Source organism: Pelodiscus sinensis, chromosome 8 (genome assembly GCF_052426305.1).
Source record: "Pelodiscus sinensis isolate ZL-2025 chromosome 8, ASM5242630v1, whole genome shotgun sequence".
NCBI classification, from domain to species: domain Eukaryota; kingdom Metazoa; phylum Chordata; order Testudines; family Trionychidae; genus Pelodiscus; species Pelodiscus sinensis.
Window position 1 is genome coordinate 73,442,607 of NC_143059.1, and position 13,846 is coordinate 73,456,452.

The 13,846-nt window shown below is 58.8% G+C and overlaps 1 protein-coding gene across 1 annotated transcript; it reads right to left on the reverse strand.

The window, feature by feature from the left end:
- Positions 1 to 775: 775 nt before the first annotated feature.
- Positions 776 to 6,836, reverse strand: NPM3 (nucleophosmin/nucleoplasmin 3). The gene is made up of 6 exons (XM_075934508.2): positions 6,679 to 6,836; positions 5,310 to 5,395; positions 3,049 to 3,168; positions 1,845 to 1,938; positions 1,368 to 1,469; positions 776 to 1,152 (listed from the first exon to the last, which is right to left on the reverse strand). The coding sequence occupies exons 1-5, from the start codon at positions 6,752 to 6,754 to the stop codon at positions 1,375 to 1,377; spliced, it is 471 nt and encodes a 156-aa protein (XP_075790623.1). The 5' UTR covers positions 6,755 to 6,836; the 3' UTR covers positions 776 to 1,152; positions 1,368 to 1,374.
- Positions 6,837 to 13,846: the final 7,010 nt, after the last annotated feature.

Genomic DNA, 13,846 nt, shown 5'->3' on the forward strand with positions numbered 1-13,846 from the left:
CCGGGGCGGGTTGGAACAAGCCCTAACCCCTGGCACACGTCCCACGCCACCGGGGCTGCAGCTCCTGCCTCCCCTTGGCTGCCCACGCCCGCTCGACCTGGCCGGAGACGCTTTCTTCTTCCTGCCGGCACGCCGCCTGGGGCCAGGGCCTGCCTCCGGGAAGACGTGCGAGGGCTCAGGCGGAGCGAACATCCAGTGTCCGTGCAAGGCGACGGATCCCGGCCACGCCCCCACTGTCCACGAGGGGGCGCCTGGCACCTTCCTCGCACCAGCGGGTCCCAGCGGCTGGAGGGGACACGGGAACCCGCCGGGCTGAGGCTGGAAGGTGGTTTCGAAGCTCAGCCAAGCAGAGGGGCAAGCCCCCCCTCGCTCCCCCCCCCCCCCGGATCCTGGGGGGATTCCCAGCAGAGCGCAGCTCTGGTTCTGAACCGGCTGCCTCCCTCCCCTCCATGCTGCTGGGACCAGGGCAGGGGAGACCGACCGTCCTTGGGGCCCCGTCCCCTGCCGCAGCACAGGGCTGCTCCCTCAGCCTGTTTCCCAGCCCACGGGGGGCGGGGTCACAGCTCTGCCATCACAGCCCTCGCGTGGCTGATCTCCCGCCCCACGCCTGGCCGCAGGGGGAGGCATCTGGGGGCCAGGCCACCCGCATCCTGCTGTCTCCATCCCAGGGGGACGCATGCAGCAGGGAGGCGAGCGAGCGAGCGGGCAGACACTGCCGCGGGGGGGGGAGGGGCAGAGCAGCGCCCCGCGGCGCCATTCCCAGCCCACACCGACACTCAACTGGAAAACTTTATTGCAACGTACAAAGAGCCCGAGAGGGGGTTTGGCTGGGGAATCACCGTCCAGCAGTGGCCTCCACCTCAGCCCAGACCCAGAGACTCCGGGCTGAGGCCCCGGCAGCGGCGCCTGTAACGCGCACACAGATCGGGGTGCCGCACCCCCGGGGCATTGCACTGGGGCTTGGGGGCAAGGCCTCCTCAAGCCTCCCCGCGAATACTAAAAAAGGGCTAAACGGCCCCCCCCCGGCACTGCAGGGCCAGGGCCCCAACCCCACAAGGGAGGCCCCCCCCCACCCGACAGCAACAACCGACAGGCAAGCCAGAGACGTCCCAGGAGAACAGCCGGCCACGAGCAGCGGGAGCAGGGGGGCACCTGAGGACAAAGGCAGAGTGAGACTGGCAGCTGCCGTCCCTGCGGCGGGGGGGCACGCAGCCCATCTCGCACACGGCGCCTGGCCCCCAAGCTCCCAACGGCGCCCCCGCCCAGTGAGCTCTTCCTCCGTGGCCAGGAACACGGGGCCTCCCACCACTAGCCACGCTGCACAGCTCCGCCAGGTCCTGGGTCCTCCCACCGCCAGTCCCCCGCACCTCTCGGCTACGGCCTCCACTGCTTCTTGGCCGGCAGGATGGGGGGCAGCTCCTCCCCCTCGCTCTCCTCCTCGCTCTCCTCGTGCGGTGCTCTCCTGTGCACTGGGACACACGGACAGGCCCCTCAGTGGCCAGCAGCCCCACGGCCCCTCCGCGTTGCTGCCCACAGCAGGGCCGTGCCCCGGGGACAGAGCCAGGCCTGGCTCGGGGCCAGCTGCCCAAGTGCCCATGTGCTCGGTGAGCAGCCGGGGGGGCTCTGGGGCTGGCTGCTCAATCCCCCCACAGCTGAGCGCAGGTAGCAGGGCTCAGGCAATGGCTCTGCAGACGCAGCCGAGCCAAGACACCTGCTCACCCAGTGACACCCCCCAATCGCCCCACGGCAGGCCAACGCCTCCCTCGTCCGTGCCCCCCCGAGGGCACCGGCACCCTGGCCTCCCCTGCAGGGGCCCACAGGCCACTCCCCCCCCAGCGCCTTACTGATCTGGTGCTGTCCGGCGAGGTGCACGGGGCCGGAGCCGGATTTCAGGCGGAAGGTCACAGGGGGCTGGAGTTGGAAGTTGTCCAGGCTCAGCTGTGAAGAGACAGCGGGGGGGAGGGGGGGCAGAGTTAGCGGCAGGGCCCCACCCCGGGGCTGCCCCACGGGAAGGAAGGGCTCCTGGCTGTCCCAGCCTGGCCTGATGCTTCCAGCGGACGCCCCTGCAGCCGCGGGAATTCCGGCGAGCGAGGAACCGCAGGGCAGGGAAAGAAGTCAGGCGAGTTCCCACAGGCACAGCCCTGCCGGTGCCTCGAGATCCTGGCCTGCCAGCCCCCCGCCGTCTCAGCTCTGGGCCCCCCCGCAAGCTCTGATGTTCCTTAACCCCAGCCCACAGCCCCTTGCTCGGCCGAAGCCCGGGCCACCCTCCCCTCTGGTGCTAGCTAAACCAGACCCGGGGGAACCGGGGCTGTGGGCTCCAGAAGCGGGGCGGCACCTCTGGGGGGCAGGCGGGTCCCACCCACGGCTGTAGCCCTTGGGTTTCTATCGGGGTGGGCGGTAGTTTTTGCAAGGGGGCCACGCCGAATGTTTTGGTGGGCGGCCACAGGGGTCTGGGAGGCAGCTGGGACAGGAGGGGCTTCAGACCTGGAGGGGCGAAGTGCAGGGGCTAGCCCCCAAGCCCTTACCACAGGCGCAGCGGGACCCTCGGGTAGGCAGGCTGCCAGGGCTGGCCCCATGCAGCTCAAAGCCGGTCTCTGCACACCCCGGAGGGGGCAGCGGGTCTCCACACACAGCCTGTGCCTGCAAGCACCGCCCCTGCAGCTCCCATTGGCTGGAAACCGGCCAATGGGAGCCATGAGGCTGGCACTAGGCATGGGGCAGTGGGCAGAAACCTGCTGCCCGTCCCACGGGTTTGCAGGGACGGTTGCCAGCAGCCGGCCAGCCGAGCGCCCTGCTGGGCCATGGGACGTTTCCCTCCAGCCCCGGCCTGGAGGGTCACTGCGGGCCAGATGCGGCCCACGGGCTGTATTTTGCCCATCCCTGGTTTCTATCCTCCGGGGGTGGCAGCCGCTCCAGGGCCCTACGCAAACAGCAGAGGCGGCCCGATTCCGGCCAGCAGAGGCCTCGGTCAGCAGAACCAGGCACGCTGGGGAAAAGGGCCACGTGCCTCCCCCAGCCCCTCAGGGATTGCCCCACGGAGCCTTTTACCACGGGCTGGCACGACAGCTTCAGATTGGCCACCGGCACGGCGATCTCCCGGTTCCGATGGTCACGCCCAACGACTTCCACCACGTTGCATTCGTCCTTTGCGCCGTCGGCCAGGCAGACCTGGGAGAGCGCAGGGCAGGGGGTTAGCGGGGCCACCTCCTCGGGGGAGGCACAGTCGGATCACTGTGGCAGCCACTGCTCTATGCTCGCACATCGGGCACCAGGGGGCCATGTGGGGCGTCTAGGGAAAGCTCCCGACGTGCCGATCCCGTTCCCACCGCCCACGTGCGGGTCTCACTCTTGGGTGGGAAGTCGCCAGTAGGGCGCTGTGCTTGCCGTTCACACACTTGCTTCTGGGTGGGATCTGCCCACGGGTGGGGACACACCAGCCACGTTTGGTGAGCTCTGCTGTGAGCACGCAGACCAGCAGGTGAGCCGTGGAAAGGCCCAAGTCCTGCCTGGACAAGGGGCTTGCTCCTGTGACAAACGCTGCCGCCCAGCGAGACCAACGGGATTCTCTCCCCATGGGCCAGGGTATAAACAGGGGCTGGAGGAACCCTCCACTGGTCTTCAACCCCAGTGCTCAGGAAGGATCCGTGACGACCCATCCCACCAGCGGCTGTGCTCCAGAGACTTGTGTTAAGACAGCAGCTGGCTCCATCTCTGCGACAAGAACTCTGCAACTGGTGTGTCAGTTGATTCCTCTAAGGACTTTACTCTCATCCTCTCTCTTTTTTTAATTAATAGCCTTTTAGATTTAAAGGGCTGCTGTGGAAAAAGTGAATAAGGAAAAGTGATTTGCTTGTTCCCAGCATACAAGAACTAGGGGTCACCCAATGAAATGAACAGGCAGCAGGTTTAAAACAAACAAACGGAAGATTTTCTTCACTCAGTGCACAGTCAACCTGTGGAACTCCTCGCCAGAGGATGCGGTGAAGGCTAGAACTTTAACAGTTCAAAAAGAGCTGGATATATTCATGGCGGTTGGGTCCATCAATGGCTATTAGCCAGGGTGGGCAGGAATGGTGTCCCTAGCCTCTGTTTCTCTGGAGGTGGATGACAGGGGAGGGATCACATGAGGATTCCCTGTTGTGTCCCCTCCCTCTGGGGCACCAGGCAGTGGTCACTGTGGGCAGACAGGACACTGGGCTAGATGGACCTTCGGTCTGACCCTGTCTGGCTGCTCTGATGTTCTTATGCCTGGCCCAGCGTGCTCTCTCTGGTAAGGTCTGAAGCGTAAGCCGACCCGGGAAGTGGCTGGTCCTTTGGGACCGGAAGAACCAGTGAGACGGGTTTTATAACCTCTCATCCGTACGAAGTGGGGGGCTGGCGATGGCACAGGGGGCGCTGGAGCGTCTGCGGGGGCTGCTTGTGTGGTTTCTTGCAGGCCAGCGTGGCAGGCAGCAGTGCTGTGTGGCTGGTTTGGTACCTTACAGGGCTACAAGGAGCCCTGGTTCTGAGCAATTCACCCCGATCTGACCCTCTCCGCGGTGCCCCCAGAATCCCCCCCACCCCCCCGTGTGACAGATTCTCCGGCCACCTTAGACCAACACTGCGACCCGAGGTCCAAGGCCGGACCAGGACGGAACGGGGAGGGTGCAAGCAGCCATTACGACATCAGAGATGCCTGTCTCGGGGACACTGAACCCTGCAGCAGGGCACCAGCCAGCCGCTAGCTGACCAGGCTGGCTAGGGACGTCCCTCTGCGGCATTTATTCCCTCAGGGTCCAGCCAGCGTCTCTTGCACCTAAAGAAACTGGTGCCGACAGTTGAGAGGAGGCTGGAGCAGAGATGCTACTGGGCTGGCAATTCCTCAGTGAAGTGACTTGCCCAAGGACGGACAGGAACTCATGGGCAGAGAGTTCAGAACAGAACCCAAGTGCCCAGCGCGCTGTAACCTCTAGCACACGGCCCGGCCAGCGAGGAGCGCAGCTCAGGCAAGCAGGCTGTGCTGTGTCATGCGGCTGGCTCCCCCCAGCTCCCTGCAGGGGCTGTGTTCCCCGCTCAGCCCCCCGGAGAGGGTGGGGCAAGCAGGCTGTGCTTCAGACCGCAGGGGGGCAGACGCAGTTCCAGGACTGCTCCCCAGGCTAAGCAGCATAGGCCGAAGCAGCCCACTTTGGCTGAGCAGCGGCACCTCGCGCCCCACGCTCTGCCACCCCCAGGAGTCAGCGCCTCTTGCTTTGGCCCCATCGCTCCCGTGCAGGGGGGCAGGGCGGAAGCCAGCGAGAGGAAGCAAGTGTGGGGCAAGGGGTCCATCTTACCAGAGACAGGGCCAGGACGTGCGCCAAGTCGTCGTCTTTGCTCACCGTGAAGGTATAGGACCTGGTGCTGTCTGTCAACTGGCAGCCTGGGGAACCCCGCGGGGAGAGAGTAAAACCCAGGGAACCGGCTTCTCCCCCCTGAAGAGCCTTAGAGACGCTGGGGCCGCTCACCCAGCTGAAGCCCAGTCTCTGGCTGCCCTACTGGCCCTCCTCCGGCGCGAGCCACGCCAGCCCGGAGATACGGCCAGAAAGAGTGGCCCCGTGGCCTTCCTTAGGCCCACAGAGCCGGAGCAGCGGACTGACACGGGTGCTCTGCATGGCGCTGGGCCAGCAGCCCCCAGCTCCTCCTCCTGTAGCTCCCACGCAGGGCTGCTCCAGAGACCCCCGGCCAGCAGCCCACCCAGCTATGGGGGAGGGAGCAAAGGGCAGCCGCAGGGCCGGGAGCAGCAAGAGGAAGGTACCATGTGGTACCTGAGCTCTCCCGTGAAGGGCGCACCCACAGCACTGTCGCCTGCCCCCCCAGTTCCTCCATCTCCGCTGGTTCCCTGGACCCGCCTGTCTCCAGGCACAGACCCACGTCCCCAGCCAGGATCCCCTCTGCGCCCAGCCTCCACCAACCAAGCCTCCCCTGCCACCTTTCCCTGACCTTCGATACGGCACCCTAGCTGCGCCCAGCCCCCCCAGAACCCAAACTCCGCCCATCTCCTTGCCACGCCCCAAACGCACAGGCCCACAGCTTCCCCCTTTCCCTCTCCCACGTGCGCTACCAGCCCCACTCCTGCAGCGGCTCCAGCGCCTGCTCCCCACGAGCGCCGCCAGCGCCAGGGCTCCAGCTCCCCACCTGTGCGCTCCCCCGCCCCACTTCTCCCAGCGACTCCAGCCCCCCACGTGTGCGCTCCCCAGCCCAGAGTCCCAACGCCCCACGTGTGCGCTCCTCAGCCCCAGCGCCCCACGTGTGCGCTCCCCCGCCCCTCTTCCCCCAGCGACTCCAGCTCCCCACGTGTGCGCTCCCCAGCCCAGAGTCCCAATGCCCCACGTGTGCGCTCTCCGGCGCCAGCGCCCCACGAGCGCTGCCAGCCCCAGAGTCCCAACGCCCCACGTGTGCGCTCCTCAGCCCCAGTGCTCCAGCCCCAGCTCCCCACGTGTGCGCTCCCCCGCCCCACTTCCCCCAGCGACTCCAGCCCCCCACCTGTGCGCTCCCCCGCCCCGAGTTCCGCCGCCCCACGGGTGCGCTCCCCGGCCCCACCTCCCACAGCGCCAGCTCCCTCTGAGCGGTGCCTGCTCCAGCCCCCCACGTGTGCGCTGCCAGCCCAAGTCCCAGCTCCCCAGCCCCACTTCTCCCGGCGGCTCCAGCGCTAGCCCCGCTCACCGAACAGGGAGCTGCAGACGCTGAGCGCGTCTCCGGCCCCGTCCACGCGGCTCTCCAGCTCCAGGAAGGCGGCCATAGCTGCGACAGACCGGCCTGGGGAGGGACGGACTCAGCAGGCGGGTCGGCTCCGTTTCCGCCCTGGCCCCGGCCCGCCCCCCTCGACTCGGCCGGGGACGCCCCCTGGAGAAGCTCCGCCCCCAACAAAGGCCCTGGGCAGCCCAGGGCGAGGTGCTCTGCCCCGCGGGTCCCAAAGCAGCCCGGGCCTCGGCCTTCTCCAGCCTCGCCGCACCTAGGCGCAGCTCTCAGTTCCCAGCTGGGTGCCCAAAGGCCAGCACCCTGCTGGAGCCAGGCACTCCCCACCTGAGGTCTCACAATGGCACAGCAGCACCTCTGCTCTAGCCAGCCACAGCGCCCGGGAAGCTGCGTTCAAACTAAGGACACCTTGACCCTCTGGCGTCGGGCGTTTTTTGTTAGCCAGATACACACTTAGCAGGGTGTAGCCAAGTTTCCCCCCAGTCCCATAAAGATGTATAGCTCCCCCGCCGCCCCCAGTCCTGGCTCTGTGCTGCTGCTTAGCTGTAATTTACCCCTCACTGTTCTCTAACCACCCCATAAGCAGGGCAAGTGTTGGCAATGCTGCTAGACTATAGTCACTTCCCTGGTTCAGCCAGTTCTCTGGCTTGGTTGGGCAGGCCCACCGGGTGCTGGGCCAGAGAGGTTTAACTTGCACATAAAACCAGTTTCCATTTTGCCCTATTTTCACACACATCCCAGCATGTTTGACCTTTGGGCTAAAAGTTTCCCTTGTGTCAGCTCTGGCAACGGAGGAATTTATTTGTATGTATTAATGTAGGACTTGCTGGATAGACTCAGAGCCAACTTCCATACAGTCTTGTGCATCCCATTACACAGCGTTCAGCACCAGGAGAGGGCCCCTCAGTGCCTCAGCATTAGAACTCATCCTGATCTCCAACAGTTAAGGAATGGCTGAAAACTCCTAAGTATTTTAATAAGGGAGAGTGAAAATACATATTTTCCCCCCCTTTCAAAAACATAAAGGACCTAGTACTGTCTAGAGCCTTGGTCACCAACCAGTTGATCACGATCGATCGGTCAGTCGATCACAAGGCCTCAACCAGTCGATCATGAGGTGTTCTGGGCCCCCCAATTCTCCCCCACCCCACCTCCACTGATAATAGAGAGAGTGGCAACTGCCCGCAGAGTGGATGGAAGTCCTACAGCTGTGCACCACTTCCGGGGATTCCGGAAACACGCTGGCTGCTTCCTTGCCCCAGCTCTGTGGCGTGCCAGGAACTTACCAGGTGGAATCCTCACAGGCGAGCGCTGGGACTTCCCTTCTCTGCAGGAGGGGGGAGTTGGGCCGGAGGGGGCGTGCACGGACTTCCTTGCACCACAGGAGGGGGTAGCCAGGCCCAGAGGGGGTGCACTACGAGGGGTTCCCTGCTCCGCGGGAGGCTCATGCCGGCCCTGGCAGAGGTGCATGACAGGACTTCCTTCCTCTCCGGGAGGAGGGGTCGGGCCCCGAGGGGATGGATGCGTGGGCTTCCCTGCTCCATGGGAGGGAGTTGTCGGGCTTGGAGGGGGCATGCGCCAGGGGTTCCCTGCTCCATGGGAGTGGGGCCCAGAGGGGGTGCGCAACTGGGGTTCCCTCTTGGGGGGGGGCAAGTGCAGGAGACTCTACCCCCCACTGGCATCCTGTTCCTGCCACCTGCCCTCTGGGCACCCTGCTCCCTCTCCACACACAACTCTATCCCGAGTCCCCTGCGCCCAGCCACAGAACTCTGTCCCCATTGGCACCCTGTCCACTGTCCTCCCCACACCCTGTTCCCTCTCCCCTGCCCCCAGCTGCAAAACTCTGTCCTCGCTGGCACCCTGTCCCCAGCTAAAGCACCCACTAGCACCCTTCCCCAGTACTATGTCCCCTTCTCCCACCAACACAGTTGGGGCTACATTAGTGAGGCTTGGGGGGGGGGGGTGTAGTGGGGGTACTTGCTGGGCTGTGGTGACCTTTTCTGTCTGGAGCAAGACCCAGCAGGGAAAACCTTATTATACAAAGGTGACTCCATACCGGTTGAACCAACCCCCCATGGGGAGAAACAAAGGGAGGTGGATGCTGCCCTGGCTGGGGGCAGGGCTTGGAGAGGTGGAGTGAGTTCCTGGCTAGAAAGCAGGGGAGAAGGAACTGGGGAGGGGGCTGGGATTCCCCTATCTCAAGGGGGCACTGAGGCCTCTTGGCCCCCAGTTCCTGTAACTAGATTACATCTGTGCTGTGCTGTATCGTGGAGAAGCAATAAAGCACCTGTATTCTACTGGCTGGTGAAGTCTGTTCGTGCCATTTCGGGGTGCAGGAGATGGGGGACCCCCAACGCACCGTCACAGGGGGGGAGGAGGTTGGAGCTGGGGTTTTTTTTTTTTGCATCTCACTTGTGTAGCCCCAACTGACTTTTCTGTGGGTCAGTGACCCCTGACTCAAAACAGGGTCCCCGCCCTTCTCATAAATAAAGACAATGCAGAAACTTTGTGTTTGACACAGTATTTTATTGAAATGAAGCCTGGCCAGCAAACCCCCAACTGGGGCCAAGCCCCCATCTGGCCGCAGCATCATTAACACTCCTGTTTTCCCCTTTCCCCCAGACCCTACATCTGAGCCTGTCATACACTGGAACCCCCTGCCCTAAGCCCCTCACATACCCCAACCCAAATTCCTGAACCCTCACATCCAGAAGCCTGTGGCTTGCTTAGTACCCTAACCCTACATCTGACCCCAACACTGCCTGGCCTGGAGCCTCCTCCCTGAGCCAGTGTCCCCTTATCCACCTCCTCCTGCATCCAGATTTCCTCCCGGAGCTTGCACCTCTCACCCCTTCCCACACCCAAATCCCTCATTCCCACCCCAGAGCCTACACATCCTGTCTCAACCCAGCAAGGGTACAGCTAGACTGCAGGAATTTTTCAGGATTCTGGAGATATCCCAGAAAAACTCTTCTGCATCCAGGGATGTGTTTTGTTCTTACTGGAAGAGCAAACATGATCTTTCGGTCACCCCTATATTCCTCTTTCCACAAGGAATAAGGGGGCTTCCAAAAGAAGAGGTTTTTCTTACATCTGGCCCAGTCTAGACAGACCAAATAAATGTTGGAAAAACCTCTTTCTACAGAACTGGGGAAAAAAAGCAACAGTATAAGGGTTGGGGATAGCAAGTGATGGAGAGGAGGAGAATAGAGGGCGGGGCTTCAAGGAAGGGGGTGGAGCGTTAGATCTTGGCTTGTTCTGTCATTTAAAAAGTGATCTTGGGTGTAAAAAGGTTGGAGACCACTGGTCTAGACCATCCCTGATAGACATTTTCTAACCTACTCTTAAATATCTCCAGAGATGGGGATTCCACAACCTCCCTGGGCAATTTATTCCAGTGTTTAACCACCCTGACAGTCAGGAACTTTTTCCTAATGTCCAACCTAAACCTCCCTTGCTGCTGTTTAAGCCCATTTCTTCTTGTTCTATCCTCAGAGGCCAGGAAGAACAAGTTTTCTCCCTCCTCCTTGTGACACCCTTTTAGATACCTGAAAACCGCTATCATGTCCCCTCTCAATCTTCTCTTTTCCAAACTAAACAAGCCCAGTTCTTTCAGTCTTCCTTCATAGGTCATGTTCTCTAAACCTTTCATCATTCTTGTTGCTCTTTACTGGACCTTCTCCAATTTCTCCACATCTTTCTTGAAATGTGGTGTCCACAACTGGACACAATACTCCAACTGAGGCCTAATCAGCGCAGAGGAGAGCGGAAGAATGACTTCTCATGTCTTGCTCACACCACCATGTTAATGAGTCATAAAATCATATTTGCTTTTTTTGTAACAGCGTCACACTGTTGACTCTCAATTAGCTTGTGGTCCACTATGACCCCTAGATCCCTTTCTGCCGTACTCCTTCCTAGACAGTCACTTCCCATTCTGTAATTGTGAAACTGATTGTTCCTTCCTATGTGGAGCACTTTGCATTTGTCTTTATTAAATGTCATCCGGTTTACCTCAGACCATTCTCTACTTTGTCCAGATCATTTTGAATTATGACCCTATCCTCCAAAGCAGTTGAAACTCCTCCCAGCTTGGTATCATCTGCAAACTTAATAAGCGTACTCACTATGCCAATATCTAAATCGTTGATGAAGATATTGAACAGAACCGGTCCCAAAACAGACCCCTGCGGAATCCCACTTGTTACTCCTTTCCAGCAGGATTGTGAACCATTAGTAACTACTCTCCGGGAACGGTTATCCAGCCAGTTATGCACTCACCTTATAGTAGCCCCATTTAAATTGTACTTGCCTAGTTTTATGATGAGAACATCATGCAAGACCGTATCAAATGCCTTGCGAAAGTCTAGGTATACCACATCCACCACTTCTCCCTTATCCACAAGGCTTGTTATCCTATCAAAGAAAGCTTTCAGATTGGTTTGACATGATTTCTTTCCTTTCTTTACAAAATAAATACACCTAGCTCTTATATAGTACTCATCTGTAAATCTCAAAGCACTTTTACCCATGGGGAAACTGAGACACTGTATGGTTAAGTGACTTGCTCCCGGTTACCTCAGTGGCCAACCACAGAATATAATTCATGTCTACCCAATGCCAGTCCAGAACTGTCCGCCAGGCCACACTGTCTTCCCTTGCTTTGCTGCACCTCACCTAGACCCTGCTCCAGCTCCTCATTTAAACTTGACACCACTGTCTAATTATTCTTTAACTTTACTAATGGAGCAGGTCCCCAGTTTCAACTGCAGATCTATTTGACAGACCCGCTTAGGACATACTATTCATGTGAGAGGTACAGGAATATTCAGGCATGGCTTGTTGCCCCGTTCAGACTCTGGGTTGGGGAGGGAAATTGTCTTCCTAAGATTCATTTCGACAACTTAGCCAGCACTAAACCTTTGCACCAGGAAGGACACAGTCGAGTTGGTCTAACAAACAGGCCTAAGTTTTGCTTCTGTCACAGATTCCATTGGTGTTTCGCCAGGGGATAGACCTCACCTATTACACAAGAGAAAGGGGGAAGCTTTTCATGTTACAAGCATTCTGCAGTTGAGAAGCTCCATCTAAGAATGTGGGAATATCCACACTGGATTGGATGTAAGGTCCATCACCTGTTTCAGAGGAAGGTACAGAAACCCCATCGCCAGAGACGTAAGGTACTGGCCTCACATCCCCATTAAACTCTCACCTTAATGTCTGAAAGTGGGGGGTTCTCCATTCCTTCAAAACCTTTCCTTCCTCTGGATGGTCTTGTTATCCATACAAGCACAGCACTTTGAGGCTAAATTCTTGGCCTCAATATCCAGTGGACTTGAGTTCCAGAGTCTAGTTACACATCATACCCAGAGTATATCCTTGCATCAGCTTTGCCACCTTTCAACGTCATGGACCATCCTCAGGTATATTATTACTGGTGCTGCTAAACAGCTACTGCATGCTACTGCAGAAGTGGCTGCATATACAGAACCAGACCTGGGCAAGATCTGCATGCAGGACTCCTACAGAAGTTTCCAGGAATAGGGTGGGGGTGAGAAGGGAGGCAGAAGTTTTTTTTTTTTTCCAGGTCAACTGTTTGTAGCTAGTAAAAATGCCACCCAGTGGCAAAGGCTATCAAGGACTTAAGACCCATTCAGGCAGTGCTGTAAGGATCACCTGTTTCAGCTCCATAGCATGCAGGAGTCAACTTCACAGCCGGAGCGGATCTGCAGCTAGTTGCTACCTAGTGTTGATCACAGGCCCTGGCTAAGATCCATGTAAGAACATACCCCAGAAATGTAATGGCATTGGTGCTGGCTGGTGATTTAAAAACCAAATGGCCACACAGCACAGTGCCACCTCCTCGCTCGTGCCTCAGGGCATGTAGCAGACTTCACAAAGAAAAAAAGATCCTTTCCAGGTGGACTCACTCGATTTAACAGCTGTGTTGGGGAGTACCTGGTGAAACATCGTATTTACAGTATTTTATTTCCCCTCAATAAAACCGGAAGGGTTATTACCCCACTGGGACCCTAATGAGTTTTCCTGGTAGCTGGCCTCTTCTGTCAGATGTTGAAAGAGAAGAGGGAGCTCTAGACTGCTGGAGGGGGGGGGGGGGGGGAGGAATAGCCAGTCACCCACAAGATAAAAGACTTCACTGTATCCCGGTAGCCAGCAGTCTCCTGCCCTTCCTCTGGGTCTGGCCTTAGCTAAAGCCTCTGCTGACATACCTTTAGCTACTCCAGAGATCAATCCATTTGATGGCATCATGGCTTCTGCATTCTCACAGCTGTTTGAACCCCAAAGCCTGCTGTCACCATATCCGCCAAGCGAGGTTGCTCTTGTTCATCCATCACCCTGACAGATGAACAGTGTGGCATTCAGATGTCTGTGAGGATCCACACTATCAGAGAATATTTCACACCATATCCAGCCACATTCCCCCAAGGCTGGATCTTTCACCCCTTGAGAAAGGAACTGGCATGGGTGAGGCAGACAAGGGAAGAACCATCCTAGGCAGCGACCAGGCCCAACAGATGAGCAGAAAGCTGGGGACAGGGGGCGGCATATCAGTTGACTAAGGGAAGGTAGACAGGACAGAGGTCCATGAAATGTCAGTGAAATGAAGGGAGCTGCTGGACTTGGCTCCTCTCTCTTCCTTTACTAAATAGCATCAACACCTATAGAGAGAAGATGGGTGTGCCCTGAGTTTATAACAAGGGAATGGAGAGGTTGGGTTTGCCTCCTGGCTCTGTCACAGTAAGACAAATGGCAGGCCTCAGTTTCCTTCTCTGGAAAACACCCTGGTCTCTCACATAGGAGTGTTATGGGGCTAACATCACTGTCAGTGGGAGAGCACTTTGGATAGCTAGAATGCTGGCAATGCAAAGCACCGTTATTACTGATAACAAGAGCTCTGCGCCGACATCATTTAGAATCCACAGCTGCATCTGTATCCAGAGAACTGAGCTGCAGCTATCTGCATGCACATCCGCTGATTCGCAGGGCCCTACTGATAGCAATGGTGCCCATGGTGACAGTGGCTCAACAGTACTGAGGCATAGACCCCTCTGAAGAGAAGATACCACTCTGTTCCTCTGCAGGCGCTGGCTGTGGTAGGCTGAAGCCATCCGCA

Bases quoted from the DNA above. Each gene is read 5' to 3' on its own strand.
- NPM3 (XM_075934508.2), bottom strand. From the start codon at position 6,754: ATGGCCGCCTTCCTGGAGCTGGAGAGCCGCGTGGACGGGGCCGGAGAC. The intron at 5,396-6,678 runs GTGAGCGGGGCT...GGGGTTCCCCAG, and splicing joins CGTCTGCAGCTCCCTGTTCG to GCTGCCAGTTGACAGACAGC. The intron at 3,169-5,309 runs GTAAGATGGACC...GCGCTCTCCCAG, and splicing joins ACGTCCTGGCCCTGTCTCTG to GTCTGCCTGGCCGACGGCGC.